Here is a 24,309-nt window from a genome sequence, read left to right as displayed (position 1 = left end):
TGGGATTGTGTTTTAATTACTCATCTCATACATCACCTACCCTATTTTGTCACAACACTTTGGGGAAAAAGAACATAATCACACAAGACACAACAAAAGCCTGGTCTCAGTAAACAACCCCAAATAAAAATTTGCAATTATTTCTGAGGGCTGATACCCCAAGTAGCTGCTGACCCTTTTCACTCTGGATTTAGCTCTGACACGGAGCTCTTGGGAAGTGAGGGATGCGAGTGCCCCTGCTGCTTGCTCCTGCTGACAGGCACAAGCCAGCATCTAAAAAAAGCATAAGCAAAGATACTAACCTGCTCGAGTGCTGCAAAGCTGAACTTTCTGTACCTGACACCTGATTTGGGTGAGAACAGCAGCAACGCGCAAACCGCCCCACGGGGGGAAGCTTCCAATCGGTACCATTTGGAGCTAAGAGGAGGAGGGGGCGAGACCCTGGGCAGGAGAGCACTTACCTCTTTGTCTACCCTGGATGCTGCGCAGAGCCAAGATGTTCTGCTCGTCCGAGAGGAACTGCTTCATCTTATGAAATGGCTCCTTGCCTCTCACAGTCAGTTTATTCCATGGCTTTGGCCGGGCCAGGATCTCGCTCACAGACCCTTGCGACAGTCCCAACACATAATGTCCAAATATCCGCTGTCCAATATTGTGCTTGATCAACTGCTCTTTCACCTGACGTGCAATTTCGGCCGTGTCTATCTCCTCGCCTTCAGAGATGCTCCCAGCACTTTCTGACTGGCTGGGAGACGGGGCCATGCCATTTACATCCGGGCTTTGTTGTAATGGACTTTGGGAAGATATGGAGTTTGTGCTGTATGGACCTGTTGGAAAAATCATGCTTGTGCTTCCTGCTTCCTGCATTGCCTTGGAGTAGAAGGACTGCATTAGCTGTCGCTGGAGGAGAGAGTTTAGTGCAAATTTTCCTGTGGAGGCCAGGGGTAAGCTGGGGCTCGCCAGGGATGAGCTGAAAAAGTCTTGACTTAAACCCGTTGGTGAGAACTGGTGTGTACCATTAGTATTGGAAGCCTGCTCCCCCGCGTTGCGGAGCAACTGGGAAGGAGGGGAGGCCGGCAAGGTTGCAGGACGCTGACTCTCAGGCTGGTCTTTCCCTTTTCTCCTGGCTGACCCTACAAGGAAGGTCAAACATAATGCATTATGGGGGGTCAAAGAGGGAAAAACCAAGATAAAAAAATGCAAAGTTTGCCCCGCAAAGGGAAAAAAAAAAGTGCAGATTGACACGGGCCAATGAAGTGGCGGTGGGAGTTTTGGTTTTGTTTGGTTTTGGTTTGTTTTTATTTGGTTTTGTGGGTTTTTGGTTTTGTTTTTGTTTTTTTTTTCCATAATTGAAATTTTTTAAGCCAAACAAGGCCCCCAAAACAAACAACATGCATTTCATGTTTGCACCTTTCTTGTATGTTGCAGCCTGGAGAATCCCCCTTACAGACATTAACACTAGAACAGTTACATGAAGTGCAGTTATACAGTTAAATAAATGCAGTTACAGACAGAAAGTCTCTCTGTTGTCTCTCATTCAAGACATGACTCATTGGACCTGACTGAACCCAAATGCAGCAAACATTTACATTTTGGAACAAACCAATTTGAATAAAGGAATCACCATTAGGTGGATGCACCAAGATCACTCAGTTAAAAGTCATAAAACACTTCAGAATTCAGTAATCCCAGGGCCAGTGGCAACTTTTAACTTTCTTCCAGCTGCAAAAACCATAAGCATTCGAGTATCTGGAAATTCCATGACTTGCCATTCAAAAAATGTGCACACAAGATGTAAAAGCCCACATTAGGAAAGCGGAACGGCAAACACACTTCGCCAAAAAGAAAGGATTTTGTTTTCCCAAGCTGACCTGCTGGTGGCACATCCAAGTGTATCAGACAGGGAGGTTATGTTCTACATGCAAACATTGTGCAGAACACTGGGGGGGGTGGGGAGGGAAGAGACTTGTGGTGCCACAGATTTGTTCCCAAAACAGACAACAGCCTCAAACACTACCACTGGGTACAGCCTGTAATGCCTCTTCCTCAACCTTTATGGACTCTCTGAGTTCTCCAAGTTTTACTTTATTATCCAGCCTATAAAACTACAGAAATCCAGCGTTATTCAGTGTTCCTGTTGCTTCTTAATCCTCCTGCCATGCATTAGCTCAGACACTCAGCTCTCACTCAGCCCTCCCACCCCGTCACAAGACAGCAAGTGAACCAGAACAGCCAAAAATCGTGTCAACCTACCGCTCAGGTCGCTGTTGGTGATGCGCAGCGTGGCGTTCTCCGACTGCAGCGAGCGGTTCTTCTCCAGCAGCAGCACCTCCAGCGGTTTGGATGCATCCTAAAGAGAACCAGAGTGGGAGGTTTTGTTTCTAAAAGCATTGAGAGGCTCACTCAGGCACTAAAAAGGATTTCAGAAGTAAAATAAAAAAAAAAAAACACAAGTGCTCGACTCCTCTCTGGACGCAGGGAGGGATTCACTGGGTGTGGGTTTGCGGGAATCACTCCGGGCTCCCGACATGAGCCGTGGAAGAGATTCACTGTTTAATTTCCATTGTAAATCATTCATCAATTCTGCATTATTTTGAGATGTGTAACGGAACATTTTCTTAATCCTACTTATTTTTAAATGGTCCTGGCACACTTTCAGTTTAAAAGCTGTAGACTTCTTTTAATCTGATTAAAACAGGAGTTAAGATTATATTATTCCTTCTAGGTCAACTGACCCAAGTTAAGCATTTCCTTGACATGCTGTGTTTCAGCAGAAACAGTTGGTTCAAAAATAAAACCAGCCACAGAAACCTGCTATTTACCTTCCCCTCAATATCTAACCCTTGATCATTAAAAAACTCATAGAAAATTAATCCCAGGATATCGATATTCAGTTCAGATTTCAGAAGCAGGACTTTAATTCACAACCTTTAAACTTAAGTAAGATTAATTTGCTGGAATGTCAGATCTTTCTCAGTACTCAAAGGTTTGTTTTCTTTTGTGAACATTATTTTCAAGGCTAATAAATACTTTAAAATGCCAAAGTCCTTGCTCAGCGTACTGCCTGTACACTGCCTCTAGTATCTTTAAATGACTCAACTTCACAACATTTTGGTTATTCACTCCAGCACAGCTGAAATATCACTTTGTCCTTGCCCACTTAAAAGAAATTAACAGGCAAAAAATGTTCAGTTCAGCTTTTTACAGAAGAAAACATCAGGAAAAACAATGATCGACCCATATGTCTCAACATCAACAGGAAACTGTCGATGCCAACGCCAAGGAATTGCAAGACACAATTTTTGTTAATTAACTGAATTGCTGAAGTAGGTAAGACAACAAAAGTAGGTTCAGTACCTGCCCACCAGAGCTTTCAGATGGTGCAAACTCCATGGATTTCAATATACTGTGGAAGGCAGGAAAAAAAAAAATTATTTTCTATTTCTCCTTTCCATAATGACTCCACTAATGAGCATTAACATTATCGTTTCCTGTTCTCCAGCAACACTACAAGTGGTAACAACTTTCCTTGCAGTAACACAATCTCATAATGAATATAGAATAACTATTCAAACTAGTTATTGGATAAGAAAATTTTCTCAAGCGTCATCTAAATCATTCCATATGCAATCCCACAAGGCCAGTTTAAAGCGTAAATTTAAAGGTTAATAAGGATATAACATTTTAAGCTGTCAGAAGCGATATAAATTTATCTGTGAAGCTGGGAGGGAATGAAGAAGTCGTAGCAAAGCAACAAAACAGGGGAATCACCACCACAGTACAGCACTTTATATAATATACACCAGCTCACCAGCAAGGAAAATATGCACAAATAATCTTCCCCACCAAGACACTACAGGGTAAAAGGCAGTTTTTCATTTTAATAACCTCCTCGTTCTGTGGCAACGGGAAGACAAAATGGCACAATATTTCTTAAGAAATATGAAAGATCCAAATATTTATAAGTACATTAGGAGAAGAATCTGATAGTCTCATTGTCAATATTTTATATAAATACTGAGCGGTCAAAGGACGTCTCCCTTCAAAGGCTTTCAGTTAGAGTTGTCTCATCTGGCAAACCAGAATCTTACAGGAATCCAAACTTATTACTGTGCTTTGTCATATAAATTTTTTTAAATCAGCCTGCTGCAGGCAGGACATGAACTTCCTCAGACTGAAGCAATAAATGATTTCAGCTTCTTATTGTACAAAGACAACATTCATTTGGTGAAGAAAAACACATAAACAGATATAGATAGTGTTTATATAGCATTTTTCATGTATAAAGCACCAGGAACTTTGTGAGGCAATGAGAATCCGTTTATTAATGTATCAAACTGTATTAAAAGTTGTGGATCATGTACCAAAATAGGATGGCCCAAACCTGGAAGTGTTCAAGGCCAGGTTGGATGGGGTTTGGGCAACCTGGTCTAGTGCAAGGTGTCACTGCCCATGGCAGGGGGTGGAACAGGATGGGCTTTAAGGTCCTTTCCAACCCAAACCATTCTGTGGTTCTATAAAATGTGGAAACTGAGTCAAAAAAAGGCAGAGGGGCAGTAATAAGACACAGGGACTTGTTCTGGATACCACGAGGAGTCCACCAGGCACCCATTAATGCCTCAGACCACGTGGTGTCCAGCTCCTCTATGAACCTGTCCCTGCATTAATCCAGAGTCAGATATGCATTAAGTGACACTCTGGAAATCAGTGGTCTCTGAGCCATTCAAGGTCACTCAAAGTCATAGCAAATCCAAGGAAAAAAGGTCACTCTGAGACAGAAACCTGATGCATTTTGCATCTGTGCATACTCACTGCATACAGTGTTAATGCTGACAGGCATTCCTAAAATACAATGATTAACAGAATCATTTCTATTAATTTCTGGTAATGACTTTCATGACATGGGCAGCATTGGATGACATGTCTTGCCAGCAGAAATGGCTGTAGGGTAGGGCCATTATCCTATACAGGGTACATAAAGCAATGTTGTTAAGACTCTACGAGGGCACAGCAGCTCACCCATGTGCAAAGGGGCTTCTTTTCTGCTATCAGTGGACTTGTGCCAGTCAAAGACACAGATTGTGCACTAATGGCTCGAGTTCTTAGAGAGCCTGACATTATATTGACAACACAGACGTGTTTATTCAGGTTGCAAATCACTGCTGAAAGCCAGTGTTTCTCAGGACACCCCTTCAGGGGCACAGCTCTGTCTCCCAGGACTCCAACGTGCCAGGGGAGATAAAAGCCCAGAGACTCATGCAAGGAAAACCCCAGTCACTGGCAAATCACTGTTTCCATCCTCCCAGGGCTTCTGCAGGGGATGGCCTCTGCAAGGACAGCAAATCATAATGCACAGTCCTCATGACGGTCAAACGAGGAAACTCATCTGAATTTAAAAGAATCCCAATTTGTAACAGCAAATTATCATGTGGCAAACTTCCCAAGGCAGTTCCCAGGTGCTTCTCCCATTTCACTTCAGACCAGCAGCACTTGTGACACGGCTCTCCCAGTGAGCCCCACTTACCACACTTGGTTTGCCATTCGGAGCAGTCCAGCAGCATCCCAACCACCTTCCTCCTGGATGAGGCTAAACCAAAAGAAGCTGCTCGCTCCCCAAGGAGCAGGCAGGGGACAGTGTGCAGCCTCCAGAACCAGGCTGACAGTGGCAGAAGTGCAAAGTAACCCTAAACCTATTTAGGGTGTACATTTGGTTCTCCACACCAAAAGCCTGGCTCTGAAGCCCTGATCCTGCCATTCCTCTCCTTGCACAGGCTGCTCGACTGATGCATTTTGGTTCTGAGCACCTTTAGGAAGGATCCTGATCCTTGCAGCACCTGCATTTCCAGTGAGCCTGGAGCAGGCACTTGGCTGGAAACTTACTGACCTCTGCCTACCTAAAGTGGATTCTTTGCGACCTCAATTAGATTTCTGGCAATTTCACAGGTAATTTCCTATATACTTACAACCCAAAATATACTAAAAATCAAGCTGATGGCACCTCCAACTGTCCTAAGAGGATTATTCACTCCAGCAGATTTTTTTTTTTTTTTCAAAAAATATGAAAGTTAAACATGTCAAAAATTACTCTTCAAATGTGTCACAAAAGAGACATTTTCCTCAGGAATATGAGGAAGCAAAATGTTTCCTCTTTGGATTCCAGGAATATCTTTGCCCATGAGATCTCGACTCAATCTGTGGCTCAAGATCAGTTACCTGCTCTTTAAAGGAATGATCTTGTGACTTGAATCTGCACATCTAAGATGACTTGAAAGATCTTAGTGCAAAGCAAAGTGTGCATTGGGACAGCTCGACTTTCTGTTCGTCTGATCCTGACTGCAAAGGCAGGAGGGTCAGCGCTGTCGTGCTACTCCAGAGGGAACTGAAAGGACACACAGAGCTCTCAGATCTCAAAAATAGGTTTAAAAGCCATTGGGCACAAAAGTCAAGGCAGAAAGTGAAGAATCCTCCCATCCCAGATCTTGACATGGGCCCAAGCTGAGTTCCCCCAAGGTTAGATGTTGACTGATACTGAGAACCCTCAGCCTAAAATACCTCTAATATCCTGGGGAGGATTAAGGAAAACACATCAGTGACAAAAAACCCAGAGAAATATATTCTCTTTCTGACTTTCTGACAAGATATCTTTTTTCTTGGTGCAGATCTTATAAGCAGTTAATTTCTGTCAGTGTTTCAGGGCACAGGACAGGTGTGGCAGGATTCAGTGTGAGGGATTCTGATTTACAGCAAAAGACTTTTCACAGTCATTTCCAGCAACAGCCTCACTTCAGATCAGACTGTTGCTGCCAGGTGATGCACATTTAGCCTTTAGCACATCCTTTGGATTAGATGGGAACAGAGGGGGTGGTGTCAATGAGCTGCTTGGAGGATGCAGCATTGCAAATATCTTCAGTGCTCTCATGGAGGGTCTTAACCCCCTGCACCATCCTGCAGGATGGTGTATGGACCCCAGGTCACTTCCAAGCTATCTGGCAGATCAGGGCATATAAAAGCTGTAACAGCTGGGAGAACAGGGTTAATTTACTGGCACCCAACCAGGGCCACCCAGGGGATTCTCCCATCTATTTCACTGCAGGCTCATCCTGAGCAGAAACACTGTATGAACCCTCCTGTGTGACAACTTCTCCCAGACCTCTCATCTGCCTTCCCATTCCTGCCCTCATGTGAGTCAGTGTTGTAAAAAATAAAGTTAATTTAAAAAAAAAAAAAGGCAATACTGCAAGGAATACAGGGTTTGTATCTAAAGTACAAATGCAAAGTAAATCTAAATGTATTTGGTATGTACATTGGGTTCCTGGCACCAGAAGTCTGGCTTTAAAGCCCCAGTCCTGTTGTATCCCACCCACATTGCATTAAACCAGGTAGGGTTCAAAACCCATTTGCTGTCTCAGCACATTTACATTTGGTATCTCATCTAGCAAATTGGAAGGTTGTGGCCTAATTCCCATTCACTCTTTTACGTATGAGGGCATAAACTGGCTGAAATCTGAAGCTGTTTCCTTAACTCAGGAGAGAACATGGACATATTTATCCCATCACTAAAACCATGACGCTTTTTTAAGACCAGTTAATAATCAGGAATAATGACCAAAGAAATGGTCAATTCACTTAATTTAAGTGAAACTATATACCCACTGTGAACCAGAACCACAGACAGCCTGGCTTGAATATATCAGCACCAGGGGCTGGGCAAGTCCTGGGGCTTGCAAATCCAAAGCTGCTTTCCATATTCTCCAGGGATGTGTAAACAAAAGCACATGACTACCAGCCTCATCTGAAATACCTCATTAAACAAGGTAACGGGTTATTTCAGTCTTCTTAAAGCACACACAAAAATGCCAGAATGATGAAAGAAGAGATGGGACTTTCTCGCAGTTATTTAAACCTTGACACCAAACATATTTCCAGTCAAAAAAGTTCTCTTCTGAACCTGACAGCTTATCTTGTTATAGTTTAAAATGAGGCTCTTTTAAGTCTCTTAAGAAAATCCCTTGAAATAGGAAGAGGCTGTTTGTGGCTTTAGTTTAAAACCACAATATATTAGCAAAAATATACAGTGAGACAAGCCCAGCACTAAACTGGTAAGTGCTGAACACTGGCTGCCAGAAGCAGAGAAAAGGTATCATGGCCAAAGGCTCTGCATTAAATTTTTGGTCCACATCACACACAGCTGTTGGCTGGGGATTTTTAGGGTGGTCAGCCTAAAATACCACAGACTTTCAAACTTTTTTCCCTTTGTGGGCAATAGTTTCAGTGGCTTTTCTTCACAGACATGTGTATTATTTGCTATTGAGATCCTCTGCTGCCACAAGAAGCACCCTCAGATACAGCAGTTCCACTGGTTCTGGATGCAATTTCTGCCAATATTCCCGAATTCCCCGTTATTGTGGTTTTGACTGAATTCTTTATTGTTCCAAGAACACAGATTTGTGGCTTCATTTAACAAGCACTGTTAGAGTTTGTGAAAAAATTATGTAAGCATTTAACACTTACTTTAATTCTTTCTTAACCTCTTCATAATCAGCCTGTCCTTTCAGTTTTTCTTCCAGTTGCTTTAAAAAGAAAGAAGATGGATTTAATTATTTGGATTGTTTTTTTTTTCTTTTCTGCAGGCTTTCAAAATCATCTTCAAATTATTCCATATATACAGCAGCGCACAAGTGAGGGTTAATGACTCATACCTAATTTACATATATTAGAAAACAAACTATAACCAATTAAACATAAACACAATTATACCTCGCTCATCCTTTGTTTACAGAGTGCCAAGCATGACAGAATTCAGTGGGTCCCAATTTGGCTGTTTGCAACGTCACTGTCGTGTGCTCAATAAAGAGATCAGGGGAAGGAAGGTATCAAAAAAATGGGGCAGCCGGAATTTTTCAGGGAACTGGGAAATTGAGTAAACAAGCAGGATGCTTTGGCACACACCCTGCTCTTAATAGGACAGTTCTTGATAACCTTATCTACATGATAAAAAGAACAGACTGAAGAAGCTGTTGTTGACTGGGACGCCTTAGGCTTGTAAGGCTTCTACAATGCCTCGTGCCCAAACACAACAGCTGTACCAGGTCGTTTTACAAGCATTACTTATTGCAATAACTAATGTGATTACACACACTGGAGATGGAGCACTGAGACCAGCCCAGCAGGTCGTTTTGCTCAGGGTCTACCTGACGCCGGGCGGTCTCAAAGGCTCCTCTGCGGTGTGAGGACGCCACAAACGTTGAAACAAACCCCCTGACACAATCCAGAACGCAATGCCACACACTTGGACCTTACCCAGCTCCCAACAACAGTGCTCATCACTACAGGATAAATGCTTCAGGAGGCCTAAAACATAGTGATACATAATTGATGCCGTTACGTTGCTTGCAGAAGCCACATTAATTTCCCACTAACAATTTCTTTGCTTAGCGCAGACACACCTGATCTAAGCAAAGAACAGAATTTACTGGCTTGCAACTTCCATGGATAAGTTCAGGCTAGCTCTGTTACACTATATTTTTGGTGTTAAAATTGTCACAGAATCCCAAAGGTCACGGGAAACAGAAATAACGCAAGGACGCCTCACCTCAAAGACAGAGTGTCTGCTTTGAAAAGGAAAGGAGTACATGACATGAAAAAGAAAAATGGGGCTTTGTGTCCAGGAGAGGCTGCCTTCAGGGGAGAAGGGAATTCAAGATCCTACACCCACTCTGGGGCTGCTTCTTGACTGCAGGAGGGCAGGGGAGGGCTATTGGGAACTTGGATAATTTTAGCAAACCCGTTTCAAATGCAGCCCCACAAAGTTGTGCAGCAGCACAGCTATGGGTGTGTGGAGGCAGGGCTGGCACAGGCCAACAAATAGAATTGGGAACCTGTTCCCTATGCTGCCTTCCCCAGTAAGTTGCTGTGTGGGTATCACCCACCTCAACCTGTCCAATTTAAACGAGGGTTCTCCACATGGTAGCAGCGTGGTGGGGCTTTGTGGGATATTCCACCTTTTAAAGGATTTTCTTCCCAGCCCTGTCCAGCTCACACACTGTTGACATTTCTGCCTTGCCATCAGCACGGATATTAAAGAGCAGTGACAAAGTGGACATCCACGTTATCAATACACAGCCCTCTTCAATTCCTGTTCCTGCTGTTTGATGCCATAATCCACCATCCTTAGTCACTGCTGACAAGAGGCATCTCCCGGCAGGAATACACGGGCCCTGCTCTGGCAGCTGCTCAACAAGCAGCTCTTAATGGATCACCACCACTGCTCGTCACAGGGATGCAGGAACTGCTGCTCAGTGTGGAATTTGCACTCTATGGGACACTGATGAAACGAGTGGCCTCTTAAAAAGGTCTCGTGTGCCAGCATCCTCAGCCAGCAGTGACTTGCGCAGTCATTCCCATTGTGTTAAAAAGAAAAAAAACGTGTCTGTTTTAGCTAAAACAATATTTTCCACCTGGAATATATATATAAGACGAGTTTTAGTTGTTTCTTCTGACACGTCCTGACTTACCACTGACTCTGCTTTAGAGAGCAGACACAGTGCTACAGGTGTTTTGGCCCTATACTTGACTTAATGAGGAAAATCCTGGTTGATGTGACCAGGAAAATCCCATAAATATTAAGGATGTTGGAGGTTTTGATAACCTCCAACATGTGTTGAAATGTCACTGTGGGAATGTACTATGTAGTCCCAGAGCCTGAGGTGCCACATCAGTTCTCTGATTTTTAAGGAGGACCAGCTACAATGTGCCACGAGTTCGAGCAGCTCGAGCTACAGCTCGATGCTGAGCCAGAGTTACTTTAACAAGGAATCCAAACAGAATTTTTAATGCACCAGATCAGGCTGGAGAGGGATCTTTAAATGAAACCAGGGAGCCCTTGGTACTGGGAGGAGACTCAGCATCACCACTGAGAGCTTCCAAACTGGATGCAGGGAATGGGAGGAGCGGCCAAACGCCCCATGACATCCTTCTGCTCTCCTCGGTCATGTCACTTTGCCACCTGCTTCTAACTCTGTTTGGTGCTCCACAGCACAGACACACCACAATTCACCTCTTCCTTAACTCTGTGGCTCATAACATTTTGGGTCTACAGCAGAGGAGCTTTTACAGCAGGGATAACTGGTTATTTATAGTAGTCCTTGGAACAAAAAGTACCAGAATAGATTTAAAACAAACAATATCCTGGATTAACATGTTAGTTACTTATGCAAGGATATGCTAAGAAAACAGCCTTTTGTAGAGACAGACATAAATCACAGAAAAGCTAATGATTCCCATTTTAATGCAATCTATATTAAATGTAATTCTGTGCAGGGATAAGCTATACCCTGATAAAGTAAAATTTAGGTACAAAACACAGGTAGAAAAATAAAGAAAAAAACAGATATTGACAGAATGAAGCTGTTTTGGACTCTCAGGTACTCACATGCTGCTATAGCAGTATGGCAACCAGCAATATTTTACTTTGAATTGTATAAAAAACATATATATCCATCATTCCCAAGGATCTAATAGAGAGATTGTTGCCATGGAAAATCTGCACCTAAATGTTTACTTCACTAAACAATATAAACTAACAACTGAGGATGCAGTGCCTGTGTATAAGCAGACCATTTAGGCACTTGGCATCTTCCCAGTCAATGACTGTTTTAAAATGTATTAGTATGGTAATTGTCTCAAAGAACCCTGTAAAATGCACAGAACACCGGATAACAAAGGTTCAAGCTGTGAGACAATCTGGAGGAACTAATATCTTACACTAAATATCAACCTGGTTAATTCAGACAAAATATATTCTAATGACCTCCAACACAGGAAAATGCAGGAGCCAGAGGGCAGAAGGGATGAACTGGTGGCATTTCTGCATGTTAAATTTGCAAATATTCCATGTTAAAGACGTCTTGCATTTGTGTTATGAATGAACCCATGTCAGAGCATGCATGGATTGGGTCCTCTCTTATGTTATTTCAAAAATATAATCTTTACTGTCTTTTTAATCTAAGTGTCATAGGTAAAGAGCAGGGGCTGTGTTAAGGGCTTAAAACATTTAAAAAATCATTAGACTAATGCTGTAGTTTAGTTTAGAGTGATAAACTAACAAGCCCACATTTAATTAACCTGGGCTATTTGATGTATCTCTGTGCTGTATTTTAACTGGGTATCAGGGATGTTCTAACACCCACAAAGGGTTAACATAATTAGAGTTAGAAAAGTCTTGTTACTAGAGGACATGTTTTGATTATTAGATCAGATGAAGATAAGAAGCAATAATTTTGGAAGTATTTCTGTATTGTTTCATTAAGTCATAGAGTATTAAACAATTCCCCCAAGACACAGGCTGAGAACATTGCTTTAATTTGTGAAACTCTTTTTTTTTTTTTTTTTTTTGTGGAGGCAACTGTTACCATCTCTGTTATTTTTGAAGCAATTCCTCCATAATCAAACCTGAGATCGACACATTGTCACTGAGATTTGGTACTGGGTACAACACAGCTCTGGCCCAGGCTTTCCCAGCACTTTGGGGTAAAAGCAAGTACTTTGAACTATATTTATAGTTGCAACAAATAAGGTTAAAGAGGGTTGAAATGACTAAAACTTTATCAATAGAGGCACTGCATCAGACACTATCAACAGAAAGCTAAATACAGAGCATTAGCTGGGCAAGGCTATGAGAAAATGGAAGGAGATTACTGAAATGGAAATCAAAGACTTGCTCTGTCATTTCTATGATCCTACTCCCTTTGAAGTTAATGGCTAAACTAATACTGACCTCACCAGGAACATGCTTTATTCCAAGAAAATCTGTCAAGTGCAAGGACTCAAGATATTTTCTATCAGGCTTTATGAAAAAGGAAAAGAAAAAAACCCCCAACCCTCTAACATGGGCGTAGCCAGCAAAATGTGTCCCTTAAAACCAGGGCAGCTCTTTTCACCCTCAATAAAAGTGGTGCCCACATGGTGACAGGTGGGCAGGGACTGATATTGTCAATATAGTTACATAATAGGTGTCCTTTGCTCCACTGAATTTTCATAAAAATTCTGCAAAGCTGGCTTAAAACATGCAGAAAGCACCGACTGCAACACTTTAGCTTCCATTCCTAACAGACATCTCTCCATGTAAATTATGCTCCACCACAGCAAAACTAGTAACTGCTTAAAAAATGTCAGAATTAGAGCAATTTGTAAGAGTTTCAATTGAACATTAAATCATTCTGATAGAGCTGAACTGCCCAGGCCACAGTCAGAGCTGAGTGGGTACCATCAGCCTCCTGCTCTCCAAAAACCCTCAGACTATCAAACCTGCAAAGCTACCAAGTCTTTAATGGAATAGATAAATTTATCTTGTTTACACTGTGGAGCTCCGAGCTGGTGGAACAATGAAGGAGACGGGGAGTTACAGGAAACTGATTCATCCCACAGGGCAGGAAACATTCCTCGTGCTCGCGGAGACATCACAACTGTGGGGGCTCAGCACAAAGAAAGTGAAGCTGCCCAAGCAGAAGGTAAAAGGGTCACTCACAAAATTCTTAGCTGTTCCTTCTGGTTCTAGTGCAGTGCTGTATGCAAATGAGCATAGCACCAGACCACTAATTATAAATGGGAATTATCGTGCAGCAAAGAGTTAAAAAATAATGAAATGGTTATTAAGGATAAGAGCCTTCTCTATGTCCTGATTTTATTTGTTTCTGTGCTCTAAATGATACATTTCCCTTTTCCAGTGGACAGAACTGGAAGGGGTAGCAGGTAAATTTAAAGATAAACCATAAACATTCCTGGCAAATCTTCAATACCAATTACTGGAATGGGAATTAGAAGTTTTAAAGCCTAGAAGGATTTTCTGTGCCTTTTCAGTTCAGCTGTCTCATTACGTATCCATGGTCAATAAATGTTGGGGTTTGAGGGTGGGTTTAATTCTAAAGGTAGCCCATGTTCTCCAAAAACACATTTCAAGACAATAAGAACTGAGTAACTCAGATTTTTAAAAGAAATGTGATCACTTAGAATACAAAACATCCCTGCTCACGGGAGGGGCTTGGAATTAGATGATCTTTAAAGTCCCTTCCAACCAAACCATTCTGTGATTCTATGAATGCCACAGAAAACAGAATTCAGCAGCATCCTGAAGAAGCAGAACCACAGCAGACTTACACCAGCAAACCCCAATATCATTGTATCTGTTACAAACATCACGAGCTGCTGAGCACAGAACTGAGCCTTACTTTGAGTGTGCTGTTCTTGGCTGTCAGCTGCTGCTCCAGCTGGGAGATTTGGCTGCTGGAGTTCTCCCTCAGCTTGGTGAGGCTGCCCTGGAGTCTCTGGACATCTTCCACAAGCTGGGCGATCTCCCGCTCCTTCGCAGCCAGTTCTACTTCCAAGCTGGACCGTGTTAGCACCTCGATGGCCTGCTCCTGATGGGAACAAAGCAGCAGACCACAGACATTAAAAAAGGCAACAAGCCTGAATTCAGGGCAGTTTGGCAAGGACCGAGCATGGCATCAGGTGGCACGAGAAACAGAGACAATTCCTAAATGTGGGACTCCCATGACTGACTGCGTGAAACTGGAAGATGAGCCTTTCTACTGCCCAGGACAGCTCCCAGGGAAAACAGGGATAACAGAGAGAATAAATTCCCCCATTTCATAAGTGCACTGGAAAGATGCAGCCGTGAAAGTCAAAGGATTCTATTTAGTTCTATTTATTATTAATAGCCCGAATGCTTTGACAACTATGAAAATCTGTGCTTACAAAATACTAATCAGATAAAATATTCCGAAGTAATGGAGCAGAATTTCTTAATCAGGAACGGCAGGGCCATGTGCCTGTGGCTCTCTGAATGCACAGTGCACGTTTCAGGCAAAATTGTCAAAAATTGCCCGAAACTGCTACTTCCAATGAACTTGCTCCTCGCATGAAAATCATTCATGTTAATATTATTGCAAGCATCCCTCCATGGGGAAGAAGATAAATGTGACAGCTCTAAGACAAGGCCATTCTCCCCTTGGTCACCACTTTCAGAAATTCTCTTCCCTAAATCTTTCTTCTTCCAGTTTCCCACAGCTGCAAAAATCCAGCCTTAAGTTGGAAACTTCCTCCCTAGACTGACCTGCCAGGAGGACAAGAAATTGGAGAGGAGAGAGAGGTTCAGAAGGAGGCAGATCTACTCAGAAAAGATAACAGAAACTAATTGTACCATCTCTCTGTCTCCTTTTGTGCTAAGAGATCAACAGCTGTAACACATCGGAGAGCTCCAAACCTCTTCCATGAAGAACGTGAGGAAACCCTTGAGCATGTGTGGGGAGCATGAGCCCAACCACGAACACACATTCCATTAAAGAGCCTAAAATGCATCTTACAGAGGTTAATGGCTGTTCCTCAGAAACACCAGTGAAGTAGGAGAGAATCCATTTAGCAGGAGAGACAGTGATGGTGAGCATTAAACCAAGGATCCTGCGGAAGAGCTGGGAATTCAACCCGCCAACGCTGTCACCCAAACACTTCCCTGACAATTCAAGATGACACTGCAGCAGATTGAAATATATTCCACATCCGCTTTTCTGGGAATACAGGAACAACAAAATACCCTTTTCCATATCTTCTAAACACTTATCTTGATTCTCAGTGACTACACCCCACTGTACTCTGAGAAAGCTGCAAGTACCAACAGCAGTTAACAACACTCTCCTATTATACTGAATTATACTTTTAACTTGAAAAAACCTCTAATTTGCTTGCATGAAACATCACAAGTTGTATAATCATCTGCTGCTTGTGCCTATTGAGACTAGAACGTGGAGTCTGAAATAAGATAGATAATGATCATTTTCATCCTGCAGTAGTTGTCATATTAAATATAAATGAAGTGCAGAAGTACTATTAAATACAAGAAAGACCTAATGTTAAAATAATGATAAGACTAGGACATGAGATAGGAAGAGGCAGGTAATTCAGAGTTACAAGTGATATTCAGGCTTTTTATTTTTTGTTTTGCAGCCTACTTGTCTGTCTTTTGACTTCTCTGAGAAAATGCTGGGTTGTATTAATAGACAAGCAAACAGATCTGGAGGACTTATGGTTTGTTACTCATTCTCTGCAAATGATTTTTAAAGACAACCATGTGTTTCTCTGCTATCAGTGTCAAGCCCCTGTATGGCTTGCAAGAAAAAAAAAAAAAAGCAATGATTTCTTTTGTTTGTTAAATCTGCTGCTTAGAAGTAGACTACATTTCACTTAATTGCATATTTACATTTAAATACTCCTATTTCTCCTTTGGCAAACAAAATTCAAACTAATCTGGCTGCTCATCTGTGATACCTGTTCACCCAGGACCAGCTGGAGTCCTGGAGCAGCTCTGGGTGCCTGCAGGTCCCACCAGCAGAGTCAGCACTGCCAACCTCCCCAAACGGCAGCGCTGCCTTTATTTAGAACCACACAGAGGAGGCAACAAGCAGGAGTGCAGGATGTCTTCTCAATTTTCAAAGCTGCTTTCACTGGATTTATAGGTGTAATTCTCAGTTTTAGATATATCCAGTGAAAACTGGAGTGAGTTCAAATTTATTTCCAGTTCCTCTGGCAGCCCAGACACTGAGGGTAACGAGAGGGAGCTCTGGGCAAAGCAGGTCCCTTTGGGCTGAAGCTCCACACCTCCACTGGTCCTCCAGGTTTGCTGCCTCTATTTTTCCTCTGCTGATGCTCTTTAGCAACATGAAATAATTTCTGAGAGCTGCTGCTATCCACCTGGACCTGCAGCCCCGGAGAGCGATGGATCACCACAGAGCCAGGTGGCCTCTGTCCTTCCCGGGGTCTTCTCCAGCCACCAACCCCTTCAGAAGCTGAACCCACCCACAATCCCAAAGGAACACCCTTCCATTTCAGTTAAAATACGACTCCAAAGAGTTATTTTTATAGCTGTGAGCATAAATTGAAAGAGCTGTACTGCAGGAATGTCAGAAACCTGTAAGAGTCAGTAAATATTTTCTCTCACCACATCAGGTGCCTTCTGGATCTGCGTAGCAAGTTGGAGAGATTTGTTAGCTGATGAGAGCTGCTCCCTTAAGGTCTCTGCCTCTCTCTGAGCCACCTCTGCCCTCTGAAGGAAATGAAAAGGGGTGAAAAGAGAAAGTACATTCAGTTTAACAACTGACAATTATTACAAGAACATTCATCAATTCATGCCTGACTGAATATAATTGATTTTCCTAAACACTCAACCTAATAAATGTTAGAAAAAAACATAGAATGTGATGGATTTTTATTTTAAACAGTACAAGGAAGAAATAATTGAGCGATTATGACAGTAATTTAACGCTAGGAGCAAGGAATCCCCTGCTGATACTAATGCTGCGGCCCACTGAATTTCCCAGACTGAATAAATACAAGTGGAAATGGAGTCTTTTTATTCAATTTCTTTCTATTCTCATAGACCAAGCAGATTTTATTGCAAGGCTCCTCATGGGAATAATTCTCACGGGTAAATGCTGAATTAAAAGATATTCTGACCACTCTCTCAAACACACATACAATGTTGTGGGCTGTCTTTCTGCAGTAATTATTCCCCCAAACATGAACTGTTAGATTCTGTTCTTTCAGCAGGTCTGTTTATTCAACAATATTTAACCCTGAAGTGACAATTTTGCACAGCTCAGTTACCAACTGCTGAGGATTTATGCAATAGCTGATAAGCCTGTGACTTGGCTACTGGTCAGAATTCCCATCTGAATATTGAATAATAATAGAAAGGAGAAAGGCAGAATTATGAGGAAATATTGTCTGTACAAGAGTTTGGGTAGAGACAGATGGATCAGTAACTTCAGGCAATAAATAGCAGCAAAGTCCTTTCCATAACTGTCTGCAAGCTTCTGTTAGAAGTGGAACAAAACCTGGTTGTTTTACAGTACATCCTCCTCCTGGCCAGACTGTCTCCTCTCTTTGTTTAAAGAAATGCATTTTATTGTTGCAAAACCACACTGCCTACCTCCTTCAGCAATCACTGCTTTTCACCTGGGCCACTCCATGCAAATCATGCTGTGCTTTTAGCAGAAAACAGGCAAAATAATTTTCTATCTCCACTTGCAAGACCTATCACCAACTCTTCCAATCCCATCAGCTGCCACCAGCGAAGGTCAAAACATTTCTTGACCGGCTTTTACCCTTCCTTTACAGAAAGATAAATTCCCACTGCCATTTTTAAGCCACCAAAAGCATCACATTTTGTGTGCCAGACTCTTTGCTATTTCTTTGGAAAACCTAAGCCATCTGAAACAGCAAATATAAAACAGAGCAAATGTAAAATCTAGAGTGAATATAAAACCTATAGCGAAAATAAAAAATCTATAGTGAATATAAAAAATCTACAGTGAATATAAAATCTATAGCAAATATAAATCTATAGCAAATATAAATCTGTAGCAAATATAAACCCTATACCCCTGTGTGTGTGTGGTCTCTGACTTTCTCACCAGTCAAAGCAGAACCTCTGCACGTTTAATCAATGAGTAAACTCACAGCAATCAAATACTAAACGCATCATCTGCGCTATTTGCTCACAACATTGTATTAAAAGATTTTGCATAGGTTCTGCAGCTGTAATTAAAATGTGATTGTAAAAAGTACAGTGTCGTGGCACCAATAATGAGAGCAGGGCACACAACCTATTGTGTGCTTGGGAAAAAATGGTAACAGCACTAAAAAGGCACAAAAAGAGAAATATTAGGATAAATACTGAGCTAATGATCCACATTGAGATAAATTATTTCCTTGTGTTTTGTTAGATGTGGAGCTACGTATATTGATCTAATAACTGCGAAACAACTCCAGCAAAGCAGGACAAGTTACTACACTGTGGCACTTGCTCTTGCATCTACTGCTGTATAAGTAATGGGTTTTGCAGCCTTGAGCAATTCTGCTGATGGCTTCCATTCACTGCAGCATTGTTTGGAGAATCTATTCAGCTCGCATGCGAGCAAACCACAGAGGATATTGCTAATAGGTGGTACATCTGCATATACAGTGAGCTGTCAGCTGCCCTTTCTGCACAGCCTCCCCAGCCAATTCACAACACCTGTTGTGGTCCTCGGAATAATATCTGACAAGATTTCATACTAGGCATTGTTAAAAATACATCGGCACAGACTTCGGGCAATTCTATTTGGGAAATACTCGTCAATTTTTCTCTTCTCCCCCCCAAGAATGGAAGCTTTTTAGAGCCAGAATTACAGATGTGTTCAGCGTCTGGAAAGCACTTTTGGGTGCTATTGCAATATGAATTATAAATGGCACACAAAAACCTATTAAAAGAACAGTAGTTTCAAATCTGAGCACTTACAAGTTTGGAAAAGCCAACCCCGAGTGCAGGGTTTTGAGAGGTGGGGTGGCCTCACACAGGACCTGCTGTTGCTTTTTTCCAATGAGTCTCTGCTCCATCCAACTCTGGGATGAATATTGCTCGGTGAATGGATCTTTGGCTTTGTCCTCCTTGTTCTGTGTGTGACCCCTGCAACTTTATTTACTGCAAGCTAATCCCACCCTCCTCTGCCGACAGGATCGATCACTTCCTCACGGGCTGTGCTCCACCACCAGAGGATCTAAGTGCTTCAGAAACGTTAATGAATGCACTGGCACAACCCCCATTTGGAGCTATTCGGGTTCCTCAAGCCCCTGGCACATCTCTCTGCGTGGCAGCATCAACCACAGTGTGGCATGAGCTGCCTCTGCCCGTTCCTCACCTGCGCCGAGACCCTGCACAGTGCCTGCGGTGCTGCTCCCGTTAAACCCTCTGGATTTGCCTTCTTGACTCCCACTGTCCCTTGTTTGTCACTCTGTCCCCTTCCTAATTTTGGTTGCTGGAAGCACTGTTTTTATCTTCTCTGAGCTTCACAGTGCCTTTAGCTCCAGGCAGGCAAAAGCCAGCTCATACCTCGCACAACTTAAGGAATTCACACAAACTTCCAGAATTAGCCTTACCCCCACGATCTCCTTCCTCTTTTCCTCCTTCCTCTTTTCCTCGTTGCTTCTTCTCCAAAAGTCTTCACAAAATGTCCTCCAAGTGTCCCAGTCTTCCTCCCCACTCCCTCCCCACCATGAACCCTTCTCCCCTCCCTGCTCCCACGCCGTGTCCCGTATCCTGTCGTTGCTGTAGCAAGCTGGGGGAGTGTCTCCCCTCCCCGTGCTCCCCCTGTGCCAGAGTGGCACAGAACCTTACATCACATCCAGGAGAAGGAAAACCTGGCTGGTTAATGTTCACCCAGTGACAGACTGCAGCGTGCCTGGGACAGGCACCGACAGCAAAGCCGACAAATTCAAACCAGATTCCGTTGAGTTGGTGTGAACTCTTTTTTTCCAGACTCTTACAGGCTGGCTAAACTTGGGGCTTCTTTTTTTTTGTTGTTTTGTTTTAACTTCTTTTTTTTTTTTTTATTTTTCTACTTGAAGCAACAGAAGATACAACCCTGAGAAAAAGGCAAACCCTCCTTCCTCAAGCGCCAAGTCCCTTCTATTAAATCCGGGCACAGCAGGCTCCTCACCAAAACAGCAAGAAAAACTCAGAACATGTGGGGAATTTCTTTTCTTTTTTTTTTTTTTTCCTCCTAATCTTGTTCTTAGAAATGGTTGAACAATTTTTCCTGAAATGAGAAAAGAGAGCACAGCCAGAGACAGGCGCCCAGTATGGAAAATGGATAAACCCAAGGAATCTTGCACAACGTGGAGCCACTGGAAAGTTCACATAACCTTCTGTTTGCATGAAACTGTGCCACTTCAGCTAAGAAATATTTAGAGATTCACAGAACCCTAGAATGGTTTGGGTTGGAAGAGTATTAAAGACCATGTTGTTCCACTCCCCTACCATGGGCAGGGACACCTTCCACTAGCCCAGATTGCTCCAAGCCATGTCCAACCTGGCCTTGGACACTTCCAGGGATGGGGCAGCCACAGCTTCTCTGGGCAACCTGTGCCAGGGCCTCCCCACCCTCACAGGGAAGAATTTCTTCCCAATATCCAATCTAACCCTGCCCTCTGGCAGTGGGAAGCCATTCCCCCTGGTTCTGTCACTCCATCCCTTGCCTGAAGTCCCTCTCCAGCTCTCTTGGAGTTCCCTGAGGCACTGGATATGCCATAGCACAGTTGCTTTTCATCCATCAGTGCTAAAACTACTGGTTTCTTACTTCCAAATCCTACGTACAGTCAAGAAAACCCTCAATGACCAGTGACAGTCACACAGGTGGCTTTGATGAAGATCATGCAAATCTATTGTTGTCAAAAAAATCCTATTTTTCTAGATAGTTCAGTCACACAATTCCCTCTAATTCCTATACCACTGTTTTTCTAGCACAGAACCACCTCCCTGGTAAGAAAATATTTCAAAATACTTTCATTCTGCCTCATACAGCAGGTAAATATTGTACTGCTCACGGCGGAGCCGGGAGGTCACGCTCGCAATGCTGCCGTGGGCTTTCCAATTAAAAGAAAGGAAAAGAAAAAAAGCCTTACACAATACATCCAGTTTAAATTATTCTCCTTGTTTCCTGACAAGATAATGAATAGCATGAACCGAGTGCTCTTCTACTTACAGTAAAATGTTAATTTGATCAAAGACCAGTGGTGTGAACAGCAAAATGAGACACTTACACACACACATACAAAAAAACCCAGTATAACCTTTCCCTTAAAGTTCCATCAGCCAAACTGTATTTCCTCACTCCATGCTAAATTCAGTGCTGTGTGTGGCAAAATCTTCCTATGGGCGAGGAGTGGGTATTATCACAAGTAATTCTGCTGCAGTTAATGAGCCTGGTTGTGGCAGCAATCACCACGCTTGGAGCTGACACTCGTACTTGCAAGCTGCTGCAAAAGCTGTGTTTCTGAGCGTGAGATCAATTAAAACACACTGGTTCAATGTGCTTTAATGTTCTAACTTTCCAGATATAAAAATTTACTGTAAAATCTTTAAATGGCCCTAACTTCCACAGAACAGCAAGCAAGGTTAGATGAAAATCAGGGACATGATTCTTCAGGGCTCTGGCACCTATTTTTTCCAACAATGGAGAATTACATCAAAAAAAGAAAAAACTCCACCAACCAGAAGAGGTTGAGTTGTCTTCATTCTTGTCTTCAGGCTATTGCACTTTCCTCTGTGCACTGAAAGGCTGCCAGATAAATGTATTCCCAACTGAAAGCCAGGCATTTACAGGAAACCCATGTTTGTATGAAAATAATATTAACCATATTCTGCCTTTATACAGCACTTCTCCGAGCAAGGATCTCAATGCCCTTTGTAAAGTAAATGTTATTATTCCCATTTTACAGACAGTGAAATCCCAGGATTAAGTGAATGACCTCATCTGCCATAAAGCTGCATAACTTTGCTGGATTCGTGGAATAGTTTGGGTTGGAAGGGACCTTAAAGAGCATCTCATTCCACCCCCTGCCATGGGTAGGGACACCTTCCACTAGCTCCAAGCCCCATCCAAACTTGCTTTGAACACTTTCAGGGGTGGGGCAGTTCCATGGGGCTATGGCACAGCAGGAGAGTGGAGCATCCAGTTCACTGCCAAGGGGGTCAGAAATAAAAAGCAAATTGTCTGGCAGTGTCTGTGTGAGCTTTGGTGCAAGGAAAGAGTCATGGCAAGATGAACCCCCTTCCTCATGGAAGCACAAAGCTCAGGATGCCTCGCCACGGGTGTGGGTACCACTGGTGGGTCAGAGCAAACCCTCCCACGAGTACCAGCACTACCTGTACTGTGTTGCATTTGTGTTGCTAAGTGAAAAGGAGAATTTATTCCATCTGCTGCTCAAAAACATACATATTTTATGGCAATCTCACTTAGCAGGAATCTCTTTTCGAACCATTTTCCAATGTGATTTGTTGGAGACAGGAAGGTGCCATACCCAAGGAAATAAAAAATAATCTTGAGAACAGCATTTCTGCTAAAACACCCTGGTGAGGTTTTCTTTCTACTTTTATAGCAGACACTGTTTTATGTATTTTAGTGGCAGTTTGGCTCCAAAAAAATGCTTAAATTCACTAACCCTTCCTCTACAGACCTTAAAATCCAACACCACATTTCTGTGGAATAAATGGTACCAATCCAGTCCAGATTCTTTAATAAATGGCTCTGTATTTTAGAAAGAACAGTTGTTCTCGTTTTATTGATAACAGAAGTTTCTATATTTGACTTTCATTCCCCAGAAAAAATAAGCAGTAGAAATCTGGGAGCACTATCAGCACTGTGAAGAAGGAAAGAAAACCGATGGAAACATTTTGCTTTTCCAAAGGGATAACAGAAGAAAAAAAAATTAATTCTTCTTTTATAGCTTATACAATAAAGTCCATAAAAAAAAAAGGGTCATGTTCTCTTTCTGCTATTACTCCCAAAATCTAAGGATACCTATAACAGAGTCTGCTTTTTAACCCTCCATCTTCAGATTAAAATACAATAACCCAGGATCAATCAACCCTAACTAAAGTTCTACTCTTTTTCTTTCAAAAGTGAAAAAGCACTTTTTTTTTTGTCCAGGAAGCCTAAATTAAAAAGCCTGTTGGATTTATTTTTTTTTTAAGCTATGTGAACAATGTATAAAGCCAACAAACAGATTTGGACACCTCAATGACATGAAACCACAAACTTAGACTCAATATTAAAACCTTAAAATGAGCCTCACTGTCATTTTAAAAATTTAACACTCCAAAGTATTCCTGCTTTCACAACCTAGGAATCATTCCTTCCAACAGAAACCTCAGTTTTTCTCAAGCACAACTGGGTGATTCCAGATTGGTGGATGAAGCACAGAAACAGAACAATAATTTATCTGAATAAATTTGTCATCCCAAAAGATTTGTGACTTACTGCCATAAACACTTACGGGAAAGGTGTAAACTTGAAAAGGTACAGAAAAGTGCTAACCATAAATATTTGTGTAAAATAAACAGCCACACAACTGTAACTGCTGTGAATGCAGAAAAGTACACTGGAGTTTCATTAACTTCCCTGATTGGAAATTAGAATATTCTGGGAATCAAACAATAAAAAATTCAAAGATGCTGTATCCCAAACTATGATAAATCATTTATTTTGACAAGTACGGGTAGTTTAGTTTTAATTATTTATTCTTATACTTCGTAGCATATCAGAAAATATCCAGTGATTTATTGTGCAAAATGAAATGTTAATAAAATGAGTCCCTTCCCCAAACTACAGCATTATTAAATCTTCATGGAAATGTGAGGGTGAACTTGTGGGTTAGTTTTCTTGTTGAGCTGGAGTGTCAGTAAAGTGCAAACAAGCCATTCCTATTGTATTTAGCTCTATT

At 42.2% G+C, this 24,309-nt stretch overlaps 1 protein-coding gene across 7 annotated transcripts in view; it reads right to left on the bottom strand.

The window, feature by feature from the left end:
* CUX1 (cut like homeobox 1) overlaps positions 1 to 24,309 on the bottom strand; it is a 271,634-nt gene that overhangs the window by 70,438 nt on the left and 176,887 nt on the right. For 5 of the 7 annotated variants that reach the window (XM_064677781.1, XM_064677784.1, XM_064677783.1 and 2 more), the window contains exons 10-15: positions 16,988 to 17,092; positions 14,226 to 14,414; positions 8,512 to 8,570; positions 3,358 to 3,406; positions 2,254 to 2,350; positions 462 to 1,133 (exon numbers count right to left, since the gene is read on the bottom strand). In XM_064677781.1, the coding sequence (XP_064533851.1) occupies positions 462 to 1,133; positions 2,254 to 2,350; positions 3,358 to 3,406; positions 8,512 to 8,570; positions 14,226 to 14,414; positions 16,988 to 17,092 (1,171 nt within the window). The remainder of the gene's footprint in view (positions 1 to 461; positions 1,134 to 2,253; positions 2,351 to 3,357; positions 3,407 to 8,511; positions 8,571 to 14,225; positions 14,415 to 16,987; positions 17,093 to 24,309) is intronic. The other 2 variants (XM_064677785.1, XM_064677787.1) reach the window with 2 other exon arrangements.

Source organism: Pseudopipra pipra, chromosome 21 (assembly GCF_036250125.1).
Source record: "Pseudopipra pipra isolate bDixPip1 chromosome 21, bDixPip1.hap1, whole genome shotgun sequence".
Classification (NCBI taxonomy): Eukaryota; Metazoa; Chordata; class Aves; order Passeriformes; family Pipridae; genus Pseudopipra; species Pseudopipra pipra.
The sequence above is the reverse complement of the archived record's forward strand: the minus strand, read 5'-3'. Positions and strand labels throughout refer to the sequence as shown.